General features: G+C 36.5%; 1 protein-coding gene across 1 annotated transcript in view; it reads right to left on the bottom strand.

Moving 5' to 3' along the window:
• Window positions 1-16,204: 16,204 nt before the first annotated feature.
• The window catches only part of tfpi2 (tissue factor pathway inhibitor 2), a 3,430-nt gene continuing 1,205 nt past the window's right edge, over window positions 16,205-18,429 (bottom strand). Inside the window, exons 3-5 of the mRNA XM_033993629.3 lie at window positions 18,006-18,185; window positions 17,627-17,800; window positions 16,205-17,111 (exon numbers count right to left, since the gene is read on the bottom strand). Of these exons, the coding sequence (XP_033849520.3) occupies window positions 17,038-17,111; window positions 17,627-17,800; window positions 18,006-18,185 (428 nt within the window). The 3' untranslated portion in view covers window positions 16,205-17,037. The remainder of the gene's footprint in view (window positions 17,112-17,626; window positions 17,801-18,005; window positions 18,186-18,429) is intronic.

Raw genomic sequence — 18,429 nt, 5'->3', positions numbered from 1 at the left:
GGTAACTGTACAGTTGAAAGGTTGTCAAGTACTTAAGTCACTCCACAGTTTCAACAACGAGCAGCACAGAAGTAACCTTTCAATGATCGAGAGATTCATTGTGAATGTGTAATGAACTTGTTGCTGTAGCTGCCTGAGTTGAATTGTATACAGAAGCTCTGCATTGAAGTGATCTGTCAATGATATATCTTGTGCAGGATGTCCTTGTTTGACTCCAGGGGTTGAGGAAGCTGATGGTATGGAAACCACCAATACACACATTTGCAGGTTATTCATTAATGGATCGGTTGACTATGTAGAATCAATCAATCAATCAAATGTGTTTTATATAGCGCCTTCCATGCCAAGGCATCCCAAAGTATTTCACAGTAAAAAAAAGTATACAATATAAAAATAAAAACATTAATACTAAAACATTTAAAATAAGTAGTTAAAAAAAGAAAAAGTACTTCATGATAAAAACAATTTAATACATAATATAACAGAGCATGTAAACATTCTGATACACAAAACACTTGAATAGACCACCCCAGTCTACAAATAGACCTTTGTGTAAAAATGTGTTTTACGTTTAGATTTAAATGTATTTAATGAATCAACATTTCGAATTTCAAAAGGGAGAGTATTCCACAACGCGAGTGCATAATGACTAAAGGCTCGTCCACCAAAAGAACGACGCTTAACCACTGTAGACACCAGAAGTCCAGCATCTGCTGAACTCAACTGGCGTCCAGGGACATAGGGTATAAGCATGTCATTTATGTAACTAGGGCCATTTCCAGAAACAGCCCTAAATGTCATTAACAATATTTTGAAGATTACTCTTTTAATGGAAGCCAATGTAACGAGGCAAGAACTGGTGTAATGTGTTCAGATCTTTTTGTTCCTGCTAGAATACATGCTTCTGCATTCTGTACGTGCTGTACGCGATTGATAAGCTTACAGGGCCGACCAGCCAGGAGTTATAGTAGACCAAACGGGACGAAACAAACACATGAATTAAAATTTCAGCATCAGATTCAGCAAGATCCGAACGGACTTGAGCAGTGTAATGCAGATAGTAATAAGCAGATTTAACTGCAGCTTAGGTAGGTTTTTTAAAAACTGGTATTACAGTTGCCAACTTTAGGATAGAGGAAATAATTCCAGATGCTAAAGGAAGATTAACAATGTTACATGTTACGGGAGGGAGCGAATCTGCACACTGGCGAACAATGTTAGTTTGCCAGGGATCAAGAGAACACGAAGTTGAACAAGCTTTGTGGATAATATCTAAAACATCATGTGGCATTCTTGCGTGTTGTTCTCTCACTGAAGCAGGCAGACAGGAAGGTGAGAGCCGGAATGGAGGCCCGGAGACACAGAAGTGTAGTGAAACACACCAGCACGGTGCTCAATGTTTATTAACACAGAAACAAACCAAAAAAAAATGTCATGTGACGCTACCAGCAATGGTAGCACACAGAGGATGGTACATGACTGTAGAAACACCAAAAATAAAACAATACAACAAACTATAAATCAAAGGTGCTGTGAAAACAGCAGGCCTTGCCCATACGGAAAATAAATATATTTTTAATATATGGAATTATATATTTTTTAAACCTGAAATGTATTTATAATATATTTTCTTAAACATGACATGTTGCTTAAATATATTTATAATATATTATAAATGCATTTTGTAAATCAACTGCCTCATTTATGCATTTTATTTTTCTAAATTATATTCAAAATACATTGTAAAATATGTTGTAAATAAATATATTCACATTAATATATTTAAAAGTGTATGCAAACAGTATATTTATATATTGCATATAATGGGAGACTGTGACGGTCAGGCAGCATTAAATTTAAAACAAGAAGGCTTCATAAGTTTATCCATGTACAGCAGATAAAAACACAGACACCGTGATTTTAATTCGGTAAATAAGTTTATTCTTGATGGAACAAATATGGTCGTTAATCAATCTTTCTGCAGATACTGAAGTGTTACAGATACCTCATAAAAAATAACTGGGCTAAGCCTAGGTATTTAGAAGAAAAAAAAAAAGAGAGGTCAATAACAATCAAATACACAATAGGCTGTTCATATTTTAAGGCACCTTATATTTAAACTGTATGCCCACCAATATGAAAAAAAGAATGAAATTGTAAAAATGTATTTCCAGTTTATTTTCAGCAACAATTCCATAGCTATTAATGCATTTTTAATTGGAAGCAGCAGTTTTTTGTAACGTCTCATAGTTTCAGAACAATGTTAGCAGGTCTACAGAGAAGCAGCCCAAACATCTGTTGTAATGCAAACAGCCTTTTAGCATATGTTGAAAGCTTTTCATTTTTGTACTTGAGTGTTTTATATACACTGAATTTTTACAAAATGTTGATATATTCCGTTATGTTTAAAGATAGTAGTTATTTTTAAGTGAAATTGCGGAATTCCATTCTTTTCTTATTTATTTGCTTCTTATCTGTTTGGTGGAACACTTGCAAAATATGGTGTGTGTCCAGGCACTTTACATTATGTAATATATTGTGAATACATTATATAATACATGTTTAGTAAATATATTGAATAATACATTTCTAAAAAATACATGGACAATATAATTGATATATTGTTACCTGAAATTATATTTTAAATATATTTAAAATATGTTTAAGCAAATACATTGTAAATATATTTTCCATATGATGAAAACGGGCCAATTTTGTAATATGTTAAATATATTTTATATAACGTTACATACATAATACATATATTTTTCCATATATTTTATCATTCCCAAAGACTATGAGTTTTATATGAATAATATGTTTACAAAAATATATTTAAAATATATATTTTTTTTAGTATGGGTGCAGCAGCCCCGATCATAGTGATCGGCATGTTTTTATACAGACGCCACAATAGTTAAACAATTAATTAAATCAATCTATTTACAACAATTAACCCCAAAATATATAATAAACTACATATTTCCCATGTGCTGGGCTTCCACCCTGTCACACGTCAATGGTCTCAGGCGTAGCAAAATGTGAGAGTCTATTGGAAGCTACTACAAATTTGACATCCACATCCCCTATATCTCTTTTAGAGGGAGTAAGAGAATTCCTTATTGTAAGGATCTTCAGTGACAAAATTGACAAAATCATCACAACTGAGTACCGAAACAGATGCATCACATTCTGGAGTTATAAGCTGATTAAAAGTTTGGAATAATACCCTAGGTATTATTTTTATTATAGGTTTATTATTAGGTTTCCTTGCCCTTCAGCTAGAATAGCAGAAAGAAGGTGTTTCTGTCTATAGCAATTAACAAAGCTCTTCACAAAGTAATTGTGGCACATGCAATTAATTATTCTGGCCCCCAAACAATTACAAGTACTTCACACGCATAGGCCTAATTTATAGGGGCGATGCGTCCCCTCACGTTTTCAATGATGGGGAAATGCCCCCCTCACATTGCAGGAGTGCTAAGACCCTTGTTGACAAATTTGGATACAGCCTGAGATCACAGTAATGTTGGGAAAATGGCAAACGGATGGACAAAGATAGAGGAGGATGCAGTACGTTGCTGTGTCCAAAACACAGGGCAATGGTTTAAGATTGTAATTCATCATAGCTCGTGTTATTTACTAATGTTATTACACTGAGGTTTCTGTCTACTTACATTTTAACTTTTCATTTTAAATTGAAACAGTAAACTTAAAGCAGCAAAATGACCTTTGTGCCTTGTGCAAATAAATATAGACACTAATAAAAACTAAATACATTACAAGAACTTTTTACACAATTATTATGCCAAATTAATTATGATATATTACTGATTCTAAGTTATTTTGCATGTTTAAATACATTGAACATCTCTATTTATCAGTGCTCCAAAAACTCACTCTTGGTCACATTTTTAAACTAATAAATAAACAATTAACAAACATTATCGTATTCGTCATAGTAAAGTTGAGTTCTTACCTTCAAACAGAAACACGTTTAAAGTTTGAAACTCATTATCTGGAGCTTGGTGTTATTTACATTATTGTCGATACACTGCGGTTTGAGGCCAGCTACATCTGCATATTTTAAGTGGATGGAAGCTGAAAATACTAAAAACACCCCTTTCTTATACCAATACAGTACTAGCATCATCTTAATAGCCAAACTGTATTTATCTTAAGCATTTCAATTGTGGGGGAACCTCATCTTTTCTAGAAATATATTTCAAGGGCAATTCTCATCCCTCTCTAGCGCTCACCGCTGCCTCAGGGGCCGGTTGTACTAAAGGGATCTGATCTGGGAACCAGGCTCCAATCTGAGAGGAGCTTCAGTTCTCTTCGAAGACTAAAGTCATGGCTTTGTAATTCCATGACTCAGAAGCGACTGAATAATATAGCTATTTGCTACAGTTATCACTCATAACAACATTGTGCCAACAATGTATGGTTTTGAATGATTGCCGCAGGAATGTCTTTGGATCTTTTAATTAGACATGGAAGGGATGCAATGTGTTGTAACATATTTTAGTATTTCAGATATAATAATCTTCATGCATGTTCCAGCTACAGAAACTGCCCCCCCCCCACACTTTTTAAACCAAAGTTACGCCACTGTACATGTTGTGCTGACTACTGCACTTGAAGTACTGCGCATTATAATGAAGAACCTTTCCTTCATTATACTGCACAGTACTTTAGAGTTGAATTGTATTATAACATGACCTTAGTAGTTGTGATAATAATAAAAAAATATCAGGCAACTCCAGTATCCAGCAGGTTGTTCTAAAATTACAGTAGATATCCATACATTACACTGTCATTTGATACTGCTGCTTATATTTTTTTATATGTGGAATTTGAGTTAACAATGGATTAAAAAAATATTTCTATAAAATTGTTTGATGATCGGATTCAGTGTTGTGTTATGTGTGAACACAATGGGATACAGAAACTACTACAGGTGTGTATGACATGGATACTTTGCTGTGCATTTTATCTAAATGAATGCTTAGGGATTTTGAATGACTACAATAACTAAATGTTTATATTGCAACTGATAAAACAAATCCATCAACCTGCCTTCTCTGATTTATTCAGGGTCAAATGAAGCAAGTGATTGAAGTGTTAATAAGGAAAAAAATAAATAAAATAGATAAATAAATAAAATTAACACTAGGAAATTACTTGTCATAAATTAAACATCAAGACTGAAATTGCAGCAGTCTAATGAAGGAGCTGTCACTTTACTTTATATACAAGGAACATTAATTCCCAACGCATAAAAACAATCACAGTTGTTTATTTAAGCAGTGCCATGTCCCCTGAGTTATACTGCATATCAATCAATCAATCAATCTTTATTTTATATAGTGCCGTTCATAGTGGACCACCATCACAAAGCATTTTACAAGCTGAGTTCTGAGTTCAATATTCATTTGACTCAATATCATATTTCATCTTAAAGCTTAAAGTTTTAGAAATGCTTACACTTTCATAGAGCATTTCAGAAAATATTATTAACAAAGCCTACCTGGTCCAATATCTGTCCTTGTGCTCAATACAATAGTACCGTTAATTGACTGACTGAATAATTTGATGGAATCACGCAATGCAAAAATAATTGGCTTACTGATTGGATCTTATAATGGAATCAATAAAACTTATCTTAAATGCAGCCAACTATTAGCTCACTAATATTTAGGCGATTATTTCTGTAATGCAACTGTAGTAGACACAATAATAATAATAATAATAATAATAATAATAATAATAATAATAATAATAATAATAATAATAATAATAACATCTGTGCTGTGATATTAAAGTTCACGAAGCCACGTTCCAAATCATAATTCCCATATAAATATTAAATAAGCTCTTTATTAAAGACTAGAAGTATCAAAATAATTAATGTTTCTGAATTTCTGAATATAACGAAACACTGCAGTCACATAAGCCAAAATTGTTCAATGAATGTAAATATCTCTAAATACTTCATTAAGAAATTGTGCTATAGCAATAAATAACAGCTTTTTTCTTCATTAAAATCACAGCAAAGGCAATTTAGGGCTATCATTTTCTTAATGGTCATGTCACTTGCTCCTGATTTGCTCGTAGCTTCTGACTCACCTTTTCTTCATTGGTCAGCGCTATGTGTATGTTGTCTCTTATTGTATAAAGCAGTGTGGAGTAGTAGGGCAGCAGTGTGGAGTAGTGGTTAGGGCTCTGGACTCTTGACCGGAGGGTTGTGGGTTCAATCCCCAGTGGGGGACACTGCTGTTGTACCCTTGAGCAAGGTACTTTACCTAGATTGCTCCAGTAATAACCCAACTGTATAAATGGGTAATTGTATGTAAAAAAAAAATAATAATGTGATATCTGTAAAAATGTGAAATAATGTATAATGTGATATGTTGTAACAATTGTAAGTCGCCCTGGATAAGGGCGTCTGCTAAGAAATAAATAATAATAATAATAATAATAATAATAAAGGATGACATGTCTTGCAGTTTGGGTGAGAGTACTGCACCCCTGTTTTCCACAATAATAAGACACCTTACACATGCCATTAACATATTACAAATAAAAAAAACAGATTTTGCACTCGGAAACCACTATTAAATATAAAAGTGTTGGTTAAGATGTACTGCGATGGGCTGATTTCTCATAGTGCTTTATAAATATTTGTACAATGCTGAAGAAGCATTTGATAACGCCTATTGAAATAAAAATGGCTAAAGGTTGTTTTGTTTAGCTTTGATGGTATGCATGAACCAAAGCATTTTGTAGTGTCAAACTAGTGGTACAAACTTCCACCTAGGGTCAGTGAATGGTGAGTGAATGGGAATTGAATATGTCTGAAGGGTTTTTAATTAATTCCACAATAGAAGCAACACACTCACAAATTAAATGTACGTTGCAAAATAAACTTTTCTACTAAGTATTCTCAATCATTTGCTTGAGTCATCAAGTCAGCGCCTACCTGCTTTCATTATTTAGAAGCAACACAGCAAACGCCTGCAGCACTATGCCTAAAGCTGCAATGCTTCAGTGAATTAATACACCTGAGACACAAAATTAGAAACAAAATGGTAAAGTCCCCGACTCCCATGGCAGCTAGTGAGGCAAGTCGTTAAATATTACTGGGCAGGAATGTCCTGCAGAACAACCTGCAGATTGTCATTCCTGAATGGACATGCAACCTCTGAAAACATACATGGTTTTTCTGCAGTCTTGACATTGAAACTTCCATTGCTTGTGTGCAGATACTGTAGGTCTCTAACACACGATGGATATACTGGTGGACTGTGTGTTCATTTGCATAAACTACTGTTTTTTTTGTTTTTTTTTCTGCCCAGATGAATGTAAATCATTAACTCTATAACTTCAATGCAGCATTTCTGGACTTGTGGTGTCACCTTTGGAGCAGGAAAACACATCGTTCTACACATTCTGATACACTTCATTGTGTGTCAAAAGGCCACTCATGAAAAGTGAAAAAATGTATTTTTTGTTGCACCCACTCGGGGGCGTATTAGTGTTGGGTAGAATGAGATGTCAAAACGTAAAAGAAATCTTCATGTTTTGTTTCATGGGCTTCAAATCAGTAATTCATTATCAAACAGATTGTTAACAGAATCTGAATAATACAAAAGCATGCTATGCACATATGGGGTGATTTAGAATTTGTGTGTTTTGAACAATTTTTATGTTCCCTTTTCTGATACAATTTTCATTTTCCACATGCTAATGAAAACAGGGAGAAAACTTAACCACTGTTGTTTAAGAACAAGAAGGCTTCATAAGTTTATCCATGTACGGCAGATAAAAACACAGACACTGTGATTTTAATTTGGTAAATAAGTTTATTCTTGACGGAACAAATATGGTCGTTAATCAATCTTTCTGCAGATACCGAAGTGTTACAGATACCTCATAAAAAATAACTGGGCTAAGCCTAGGTATTTAGAAGAAATTGTATGTAAATAAACTGTATGCCCACCAATATGAAAAAAAGAATGAAATTGTAAAAATGTATTTCCAGTTTATTAGTGTTTTTTTTTTTTTTACTTTCATAGCTCTATTTTCAGCAACAATTCCATAGCTATTAATGCATTTTTAATTGGAAGCAGCAGTTTTTTGTAACGTCTCATAGTTTCAGAACAATGTTAGCAGGTCTACAGAGAAGCAGCCCAAACATCTGTTGTAATGCAAACAGCCTTTTAGCATATGTTGAAAGCTTTTCATTTTTGTACCTGAGTGTTTTATATACACTGAATTTTTACAAAATGTTGATATATTCCGTTATGTTTAAAGATAGTAGTTATTTTTAAGTGAAATTGCGGAAAACTTAACCACTGTTGTTTAGCTGTACATTAGGAACACTCCAGAAATAGTCATAATGCTACAACATATTGTATAATTAATTGTGCTAATGCATACAGTACACTACAAAGGCAGAGCATCTTAAATAAATAATTAATTAGAGTGCAGCTGATTAGTTGGTCTGCACTGTCAGTTTCTGCAGATATTTTATAATATCTGAGATACTGAGCAGAGTGAGACTTAACAAATGCCCTATGGGATTGTCAAATTGGTCAATAGCATAGGAACAAGGCCTGGAATTGATTGAAATGTTACAAGCAAATACACAGAATAGTGATGACAATGGGGGGGGGGGGGGGGGGGTGTAGTTTAACCCCTTAGAAACTGAGCACAAAAAAGTGCAAAATGTCTATAAATGTCCCCCAGGATGCAAAAATGCATAGAATTCAATATGATGCACAAAATGTTGATACAGTTGATTCTCGTTAATACGAATTTCAAGGGACCAGCATAAAAAAAATGTGCATGATCAGTAATCTTGATCAGTAAAATGCATCAGTAGTCTAAGCCAAATGCATACTGTCAGTTTTTATTTTACAGCCTACATTTGGTTATACTCAGACTATTGCAGAGGACATCATTTCACTGCTCAGGATTTGATCGGTCTCAAATCCCTTTATTGTCTTAACTTGCCACGCCTTTTTGAAATATATGAATGGTTTCTTAAAAAAAAAAAAAATGTAGACAAATTCAATGTCACTCTGCTAAAAGAAACATCTCAGTTAAAACTCTGTTGCTCAATTTGGCTTCTGGAAATTTAAATTAGGTGAAACTGACCAGCCCACTGGGAATGCAGTCAAAAGCTTTCTTATTAAAAAAATATGTACTTCAATGCAGTGGAAATTTGAACAAATGCATTTTCCTACCTGTGGCAGAGCAGGAGCTGTGCCTGTAAATATTGTGGTGGTGTGTGTTTTTGGTGGTGGTTGGCAGGGATGGGGTTAATTCCCGTCCCTGCCAAAAACCATGAGAGAATGTGGCTGCTCGTAATTGAACAATTGGTGCCAATAGGGAGCAGCCACATCCTATAAATGGAGAGCACAGGGTCCATTGGGGAGAGGAGTTTGGTGAGTGAACCTGTGTTGTTGCTGTATAGAGGCTTTAAAAGTTCAGTGAAGGCTGTGGCCAGCCTGAACCGTTTTTCTTTTTTGTATTTTTGCAAGTAGTGAAGGCAAATGCCCAGCCTATGTTTTGTGTTTTGTTTAAACCTTTATTTTTTGGCCTTGTGCCTTTTTGTTTGAACTTTTGTGTTGTGTTTATTAAAGTCTGTGTTTGTTCTTTGTACTGCAGTTTCCTGGCTTCTGAGTCTCTGTCTCACTGCTATCCTGTCACACTACAACATTTTTTTTTTACTTAACTCACTGGCACCCCTACAGCTATTTACCCATAGGCCTTGGCTGGCTCAGCACACTTTCCTGTTTAGAAGAGACTGGAAAAGGTTTGGAATGACCTTTAATGGTGTTAAGCATTGGTACACTGTATACTCAATACAGTTGAGGGATATGAAAATCTTTCATTTTTTTTCTAACTGACCTGCTATTGAAAGATTGGAGGAAATTGTCTTTTCCCTTCCTCGTTTCTCCCCCACTGCTCGCATCCAATTTAAAGCTCTTGTACTTGCCTATCGCTGTCTTGACCTTTCTGCTCCCTCCTATCTCCAGAATATAATTTCTCCCTACACCATCGGCAGCTTAACTGTACCCACCCTCCGCTTCCCCGCTTCCAGAGCCCACTCCTTCTCTCCGCATGCACCTCAGTCTCTGACTACCTTCCAGCACCTCCTCAAGACACACCTGTTCAGACAGCATCTGTAAACCTCACAACTCTCGATTATATGGCACCCAATTGTACCAGTACTTGCATCAGCTTGTACTGCACCATACCTTGCCTTATTCTACTACTGCTCTTAATTATAACTATTTCTTGCATCTTGTCCTTGATTTTACTCTTGTAGGTATCCGTATTCACATTTTTTGTAATTGCTCTTATTTGAAATCATTCTTATCCGTTTATCATACTTACTATGTGCTCTTGAATGGACTTTACAGGTATAAGCAAATACTTTTAATATAAGTTTAACTGCTCTTAGTCAAACTCGCGCTTAAATGTAATTTACTGTATTCTTTATTTTGCTTCTATTTGAATGTGATCTTATTTTCTACCGATTTTACTGTAAGTTGCCCTGGATAAGGGCGTCTACTAATAAATAATAATACAAATAAAACAAAAGATCATATTTTTTAACACTTATAGTGGCAAAACATGAGCATTGATTTACATTAAAATCAATTCCCTAAACTTTACTATTAATAAGAGAAAATGTAATATGATACAGCTGGCACTAATATGAATAAATGATTTCCCTTTCTGGCAGAGCCAAAGGCTACTACCATACTCTATATGTCTGGGGGTGTTGGAGGGTTAAAGTCAGGGTGGACATCATGTCAGGAAATAAGCTGTGATAACAAACAACTGGTGCCTACCCAGACAACCAGTCGTTTGCTATCATGGCTTATTTCCTGACATGATGTCCACCCTGACTTGAACCCTTCAACACCCCCAGACTTGCTTTTGTATACTTTTTTCTTTTGTTTTTTAACATTCCTCTAACTGACTATGGCAGCATCTGACAGAAGTGCTTATCAATGAATGACAAGTGGCATTCTATCTTATTTTATTACACACTCAAACTGTTACAACACCCACAAAATATGAAAATGAAAGTGATTGCAATACGTAGAGAGAAAAATACCCTGAGAGTCTGTGAGATCGGGGGCCGAAGATGACTCAAGATTTGACAACACAGTTAACGACTTAGGAAAGGAAACGGATATGAGAACGGAGAATACTTTGCAAAGGACCAGCTCAAGATCTGCATTTAGCAAAGACATGGAGCTCCAGGTTTTCGTCTGTGGCTGGAGCAAAGTGGCAGCGGTTAGGAGTTTGGGTTAGGGTTTGACGATTCATCGAGGGAGAAAGAAATGCTTGAGGGAGAAGGGACAAGGGCCTTGCATTGATCAGTACTTTTTAGGAAATCGGTCAAATCAGTCGAATGAAATCCAGCGACAGGAAGCAAACCACAGTTCACAGGATATCAGCACCCCTGTCATAGATGAGAGGAGCTTGTATAAACACTAGTGAAGGACCTAATGATCCTTGTGAACCTGGTCAGATGAACCAGTGTAAGAGAGAAAAGAACCTCTAGGGGCACAAGCCTGGAGTTAAATGGTCAAGAGCTTCTGAGAAAACAGTAAAAACGGATCTCTGTTTTTTGTTTGAAAGGTTAGGTGGAACAGTTGAAAAGAAGCTGGAGAAAATTTGGGGTTACCAACTAAACATATGGAAGCGAGAGGTTTGGAGTTGAAAAAAGAAAGGAGAAAATACAAACTATTCCTGTAAAGTCTAGATGGCAGCAGGAGATTGACCACTTAGAGAAAGGAGCAGAACAAAGTCAGAAGGAGGCACTCAATCTATTACAAAGGGTCATAAAAGATAAGCTTGAGCTTATCAGAGCTGAGCGCCTATGGAAATGCTGCAAAAAGAAGGAGCGTGCGAGAACTAACTTTTATAAAGACCCATTCAAATTTGCAAAGAAGAACACAAGGGAGAAAAAAGTGAGCTGGAGAGATGTCTTGAGGAAACGCACACAGATTAAAAAAGGCAGGAGCCTATGTCAATTCCTTCAGACATCCCATCTATCAATCCACCAGAATAGCAAATGGAGGACTGCACACCTAAGTGGAAAGGAGTAGAGCAAGCTGTGAAAAAGGCAAGGGAATCATTATCTCCTGGAGTTCTGTACAGAATGTACAAGCGTGTCCCTGGTGTTCTACGAATCCTGTGGAAACTGATTAAAGTGGCATGTGAAAAACAGGTTGTACCAAGAGCATGGCGCTGAGCAGGTGGGGTCTTTATAACCAAAGAAAAAGATTCTAAGAGTATCAGTCAGTTTTTCCCTATTTCCCTGTTAAACGTGGAAGGCAATATTTCCTTAAGCATTGTTGCTCAGAGATTGTCAGCTTACCTATTGAAGAAATGCTTCATTGACACTTCAGTAAAGACAGCCGGTATTCCAGGTTTCCCAGGATGCTTAGAGCACATCAGCAAATTCAAACAGCTAAAAAGGAGTGGAAGGAGCTCCATGTGACATTCCTGGATTTAGCTCATGCATATGGTTCAGTACCACATGAGCTTCTGTGGGCAGCATTTGATTTCTTTCAGTGTACCGAGGACAATAACAAACTTAGTGAAAGCCTACTTCAGAGATTTGCAATTTTGTTTTTCAACATCAGAATTCACCACTACATGGCAATGTCTAGAAATTGGAATAATGACAGGATGCACCATTTCTCCTCTGGCTTTTACCATGGCAATGGAAGTAATTATTAGGGTGTCAAAATGGGTAGTGGGAGGAGAACGCTTGGCTTCTAGAATGCGACTGCCACCAATTAGAGCATACATGGATGACATGACAATCATGACTACAACAGTAGCCTGCACTAATCGGTTATTGGGCAAATGAATCAATAACAGTAAATGGACACAAATGCAATTCAAGCCCATAAGTCAAGGAGCATCTAATAATTAAAGGTAAAGTAGTGTATAAGAGGTTCTACATTAACAGTGAGGCAATACCAACAGTGTCTGAGAAGCCTGTAAAAAGTCTTGGGAGATGGTATGAGGGACACAGATATTAGGATTAGTTTGTGTGGGAGAAGTGAGACAACAAGCAGTGCAAGGGTTGAAGAGCATAGACAGCAGCGCTTTACCGGGCAAACTTAAACTCTGGCTTTCAGTTTGGTCTACTGCCAAGACTTCTGTGGCCACTCACTGTGTATGAGGTTTCCTTGACAACAGTAGAGAAGCTGGAAGCGTTAATCTGTTCATACGTCAGGAAATGGTTAGGAGTTCCACGCTTCCTCAGCAGAGTGGGACAGTATGGTAAAGGGATACTGCAGCTGCCAGTCTCAGCTCTAACCAAGGAGTTTAAGTGTGCCAAGGTTCGATTGGAAATGACATTGGTACAGTCATATGATGAATGCGTGAGGGAGGCAGCACCTGTGTTGAAAACTGGACGTGGGCGGCAAAAGAAGCTACGGAAGATGCAAAGACTGCCCTTCGTATCAGTGATATCATGGGGCAAGTACAGCATGGAAGAGGAGGCCTTGGTCTCAGTTCAGCTCCTCCTACATAGCACAAAGCAGCCCCAGCTCAATAGAGGAAGCTGGTAGTCAACGAGGTGCAAAAGCAGGAGGAGAGGAGGAGATGCGTAAAGGCAGTTTCCCAGGCCAAGCAGGCAGAATGGATGAGATGGGAGAGTGTGGAACAACGCAAGATCGGCTGGCGAGATCTACGGACAATGGAACATAGCAGGATCAGTTTCCTCATCAGGTCAACATATGATGTTCTCCCATCACCACAGACCCTTAATCTATGGGTAGGAGAGGATCCGTGGTGTCCTTTGTGTTCATCACCAACTAAATTAGACACATTTTGACAGGATGTAAGGTAGGTCTTAGCCAAGGACAGTTTACTTGGCGTCATGACCAGGCGCTACGATGTTTGGCCTTAGCATTGGAAGACAAGCGCAGTATGACCAACAGGTTGCCACCAATTCCAGCAATATATGACACACGAAGAACAACATTCCTCCGTCCAGGGGAGCAGCCACCAAGAAAAGGTATTAAAACCAAAACTTGTCTAGGACAACTTGAAGCTGCTAGAGACTGGGAAATGCTGGCAGATGTTGGACAATGGCTTATTTTCCCACCTGAGATTTCCACCACTAACCTTCGACCGGATATTCTCTTGTGGTCTGGATCAGCAGGTCTTGTTCACTTGGTAGTGTTGACAGTGCCATGGGCGGATGCTGTGGATGAGGCGTATGAGAGGAAGAAACTTTGGTACACTCAACTAGCTGATGAAGCGGAACAGCGAGGATGGAGAGTCCAGGTTTACCCAGTGGAGGTGGGTTGTCGAGGATTTGTGGCACACTCCACAACCCAGTTTCTCAGAGACATTGGATTCAGTGGTCAAGAGTTGCGACTCATAGTGAAGAACTTATCTGAAGCAGCAGAGAGGAGCAGCAACTGGCTCTGGTTGAGACGAAAATATTCTGGTTGGGGACCTCAAGCACAGTAGAAAGATAACAACGTTGGTGTAAAGGAAGGTATGTAAACTTACTAGTTTACAGTAAAATAAACTGTCTTAGTTGGTGCTTTTCTTGGCGAGAGACGAGTCCAATATCAGCATGATGCTTTAACACCTACTCTCATGTAATGGAATTCAATTATATATATATATATATATAGTGGTAGAGTGACCGATGGCCAAGGCAGCCCCCAGTAGGAAATATGCAAAACACAGGAGATGCAGTGAAACGCTGTAGCGTAAATTTATTATGTACAGTGCCAAAATAAAAATAAACAAACAAAAACCTACTCCAACAAGGAGTGTTAACTAACAATCAGTCCTTATCTAGGGCAGGACAGATAGGCTGTTTCCCTGTACAGAAAACACTTGGTAATTGTTACCAACAGCGCAACTGTTCCACCCAGTAACAGTTGTTCTTGTGTACTTACATAAATCTCCTCAGAAACATTGTATCACACACTACAACCTCCTCCCTGGTAGTCTCTCTCTTTGACTGGATTCGAGGCTGGCGTTATATAGCCAGGACCCCGCCCTAACAAGATACAGCTGCGTCCTATTACACAATTACCTCAGCCCAATTTGACTATGGCCTTCTGGGAAACGTAGTCTTTGAGTCGGCAGCCATTTTACCCCACTACACACAGCACCCAGTATACATACAGCGATTTATTGTGGAAACAGGATTGTTTTCATTCTGTTGCTTATGTATGCATTGTTACATACTTTACCATATGTTCCCCAAACCCCCGTCACAATATATATATATATATATATATATATTAATTCACCAAAAAACCATAGTAATATAAAGTGCTGCTATAATTGCTTGCAATTTTTGCAATCCATTTTTTTGTAATTCCAACATTTTAAAAATGGCATATTGTGAATAAAAACACACAACAGCCTTACTGTATACTCTCTGTTCCTACAATTGAATTTGTTTTAGTTCATAATAGAGCTCTCTATTGCTTGGTTGTCTGGGTAGAATCATTGCAAGCTGCAGAGGAATGTTAAAAAACAAAAGAAAAGTATAACAAAAGTATAAGATACCAGTACTTCTATCTATCTATCTATCTATCTAGTGCACTGAGAGTAAGGATTATTACCCACATTGCCAAACAGATAACACAGCAATAATAATCCATGATGTGGTACGGAACAGAAAAGCCAGAGCACTTGTTTTGTTTCTTTTAATCGCTTTTACTGCAGTGATTTAGAGGACAGATCTCAAACCCCAGTGCAGTGAAAAAAGCTTTGAAACAGACTTTGAAATTGTAAGTGTAAAAAGTTGGGGACAAATAACACTACATGTTTCCGAACCACACTACTTACTTTTTAAGGAACCAGGTATGATAATTATTCCAGTTACAATACCCTTTTATTCCTGCATCAGCACTTCTGCAGTATAATTTGAAATATCTTTGGCTAAATTGAAAAGTCTACAGGGTTAGAAATATGTTTGCCACTTCCCTGTAATGACGTCAAACAGCATCCTCACATAAGAGTTTGCCTTGTGAGAAAATATAGGGAATAAAAATGACTATTGGGTGTGTGATATTGGAAAACCAGTTAATGACATCACTGCACCTGCTAATTATTCTTCAACTAGCATTCATTTATCCTGAAAACAACAAATGTGGAAAAACACCAACATATGAAAGTTAACTTAATAAAAAAGACAAGACTTTTATTTACAAAAGCTCATACAAGTTGGTTGTAGTTACATACATGTAATGTTGAATAAAAATATATATTTGTAAAAATACCAGAGCATGTATAATACTGAAAATTGTCCACAAATTCACATATAGTTTAGGTACATAATAAATTCATATTTAAATACTGAGGCCAGTCCTTGGCATTTTACATATTTTTAAAACAAAGGGAGTTTAACCTATGAAATATCTATAGCCAATATCTTTAGGTATAACTAACAATAGTATTTCAATTGATATTTGATACTGATATTGAAAAATACACTAATACATTAAACATGTACTGCATTTTAAAGATACAGTATTGATATAGTAGCAGTACAATAAATACATTATTAAAGTTCTGAAATCTGAAGTGATCCAATGAAACTATTTTTGTACACATGTATTACAAGGGTAGTGTTAAGGGGTTCTAGAAGAAATGTGGACTATAGTCATTCAAATAGAAACTGAATATTCAATGTTTATTGTAAAATGCATCAGTTTCTTTCATGGAATTGTAATGCCTTGGATTCAAACCATTTCACATTCCCTTTTTAAATCTAAAAGCAAGGGAAAACCACACTACACCACTTGTTTAAAATGAAAATTCAACATTTCTTATCCAGTGCAAAAAACAAACAAAAAATACAAAACAAAAAGCTACTGTGACATGTGGTTGGGTATTATTTTACATATGAATAGAATTATGTATTGCAAAGTAGAAATTATTATATATATATATATATATATAAATGAACATTTTAAAAACGAATCAAAAGCGTGTCATGTAGCCCTATAATATTCAGTAGATTGTTTTTATACTGTGTTTTCTAGTGGGTTTCCATCTCATCTTCCTTAAATTCATCCTCTTTGTTTCTGAAATAGAAAAAAGCATTTTAAAATGGATGTAGGTTTAAAAAAAAAGTTGTTTAAAAAAGGCAATCCTTGTCACTGCATAATGGTAACATTTACAGAAGGCAGATTAAAAAGAACCAGTCTGTAGGTAAAATGTCATAAAATCGGTAATGGGAGTTTTTTTTTCCCCAGTTATATATGGGTATGGATAAGGAAAGACAGCTGTTTTAGTAACATTTTAAAAAGGTGATTTTTCAAGCTCTGCTTTTGGTGGCAATTGCTCCAATTCTAAATATACCTTTGGCACAGTTACTTTTAAATAACTCCAGGTATATTACCTCTTCACACTGAACAACAAAAAGACAAACAAATTTAGAGCCTAAAAATAGTAACAACCATAAATATTTAGTTATTGGTATCTATTTAACCGGGGGGGAATGGAATTGAGTTCAAGGATCTCATTCACCTGGCAAGGCAGTAAACCATTTAAAATCAAGATTAAGACATGCTTGTGCCTAGAGAATGTATTCACATACCTTTCATGCAGATGGATTTGCAAGACTGCTTGGTAGAGAAATTATTGGCATTCCCTCCACATCCTGTATATGTAAATTCCACACACGATTTGATGACTGGATTGTAGTAATATCGGGATATAGAAGCAGAACAGGATCCCTGATCCATTGGACCAATGCAGATTGAAGGTGTCTCTATAAGAAAGACATTTTCGGTATTAAATGTTCTTGCAGAAATACATTAAAAACAGTAGGCAAACACCCTGGCCTTTCTGAAATTCAAATCCGGCACAAGTCACACACTGTATGTTGACAGATTTTAAACATGTAAAAAAGTATATTTTTGGCTACAACAGCTCTACAAAGAATTATAAATAAATCAATAAATACAGGTACATACTTTTCTGCGGTTCACAATAGTTGAGACAGGAATTTCTGTCAACAAATCTATTTTCATTTCCATAGCAGCCCCCGTAAGTTAATATTTGACATTCCATTGCTGTGAAATTGTAGAAATATGTTTTCAACATTGCACGGCATGGTCCCTCTTCAGGCTCCAATCTACAAATTTTTGGGACCTCTGGGGAAGAAAAAAAAAAGTTGTCAGATTTTTGCAGTTTGAATTGATTGAATGTAAGCTCATTTGCATGTATTGTATAGTACAAGTAGACTGCTAAATGTAATTCTTACACAGTACCACATAGGGTTGCAATTTATTGACCCGAGGAAACAAAGTCACTTTGTGGCTTGGAACTTGGTTTCAGGAGACTTAAGGCCACTGTGGTACAGGACCAGGGGAGACTTGGCATTTGGTACAGCAAAGT

This window comes from Acipenser ruthenus, chromosome 3, assembly GCF_902713425.1.
Source record: "Acipenser ruthenus chromosome 3, fAciRut3.2 maternal haplotype, whole genome shotgun sequence".
NCBI lineage: Eukaryota > Metazoa > Chordata > Actinopteri > Acipenseriformes > Acipenseridae > Acipenser > Acipenser ruthenus.
The sequence above is the reverse complement of the archived record's forward strand: the minus strand, read 5'-3'. Positions and strand labels throughout refer to the sequence as shown.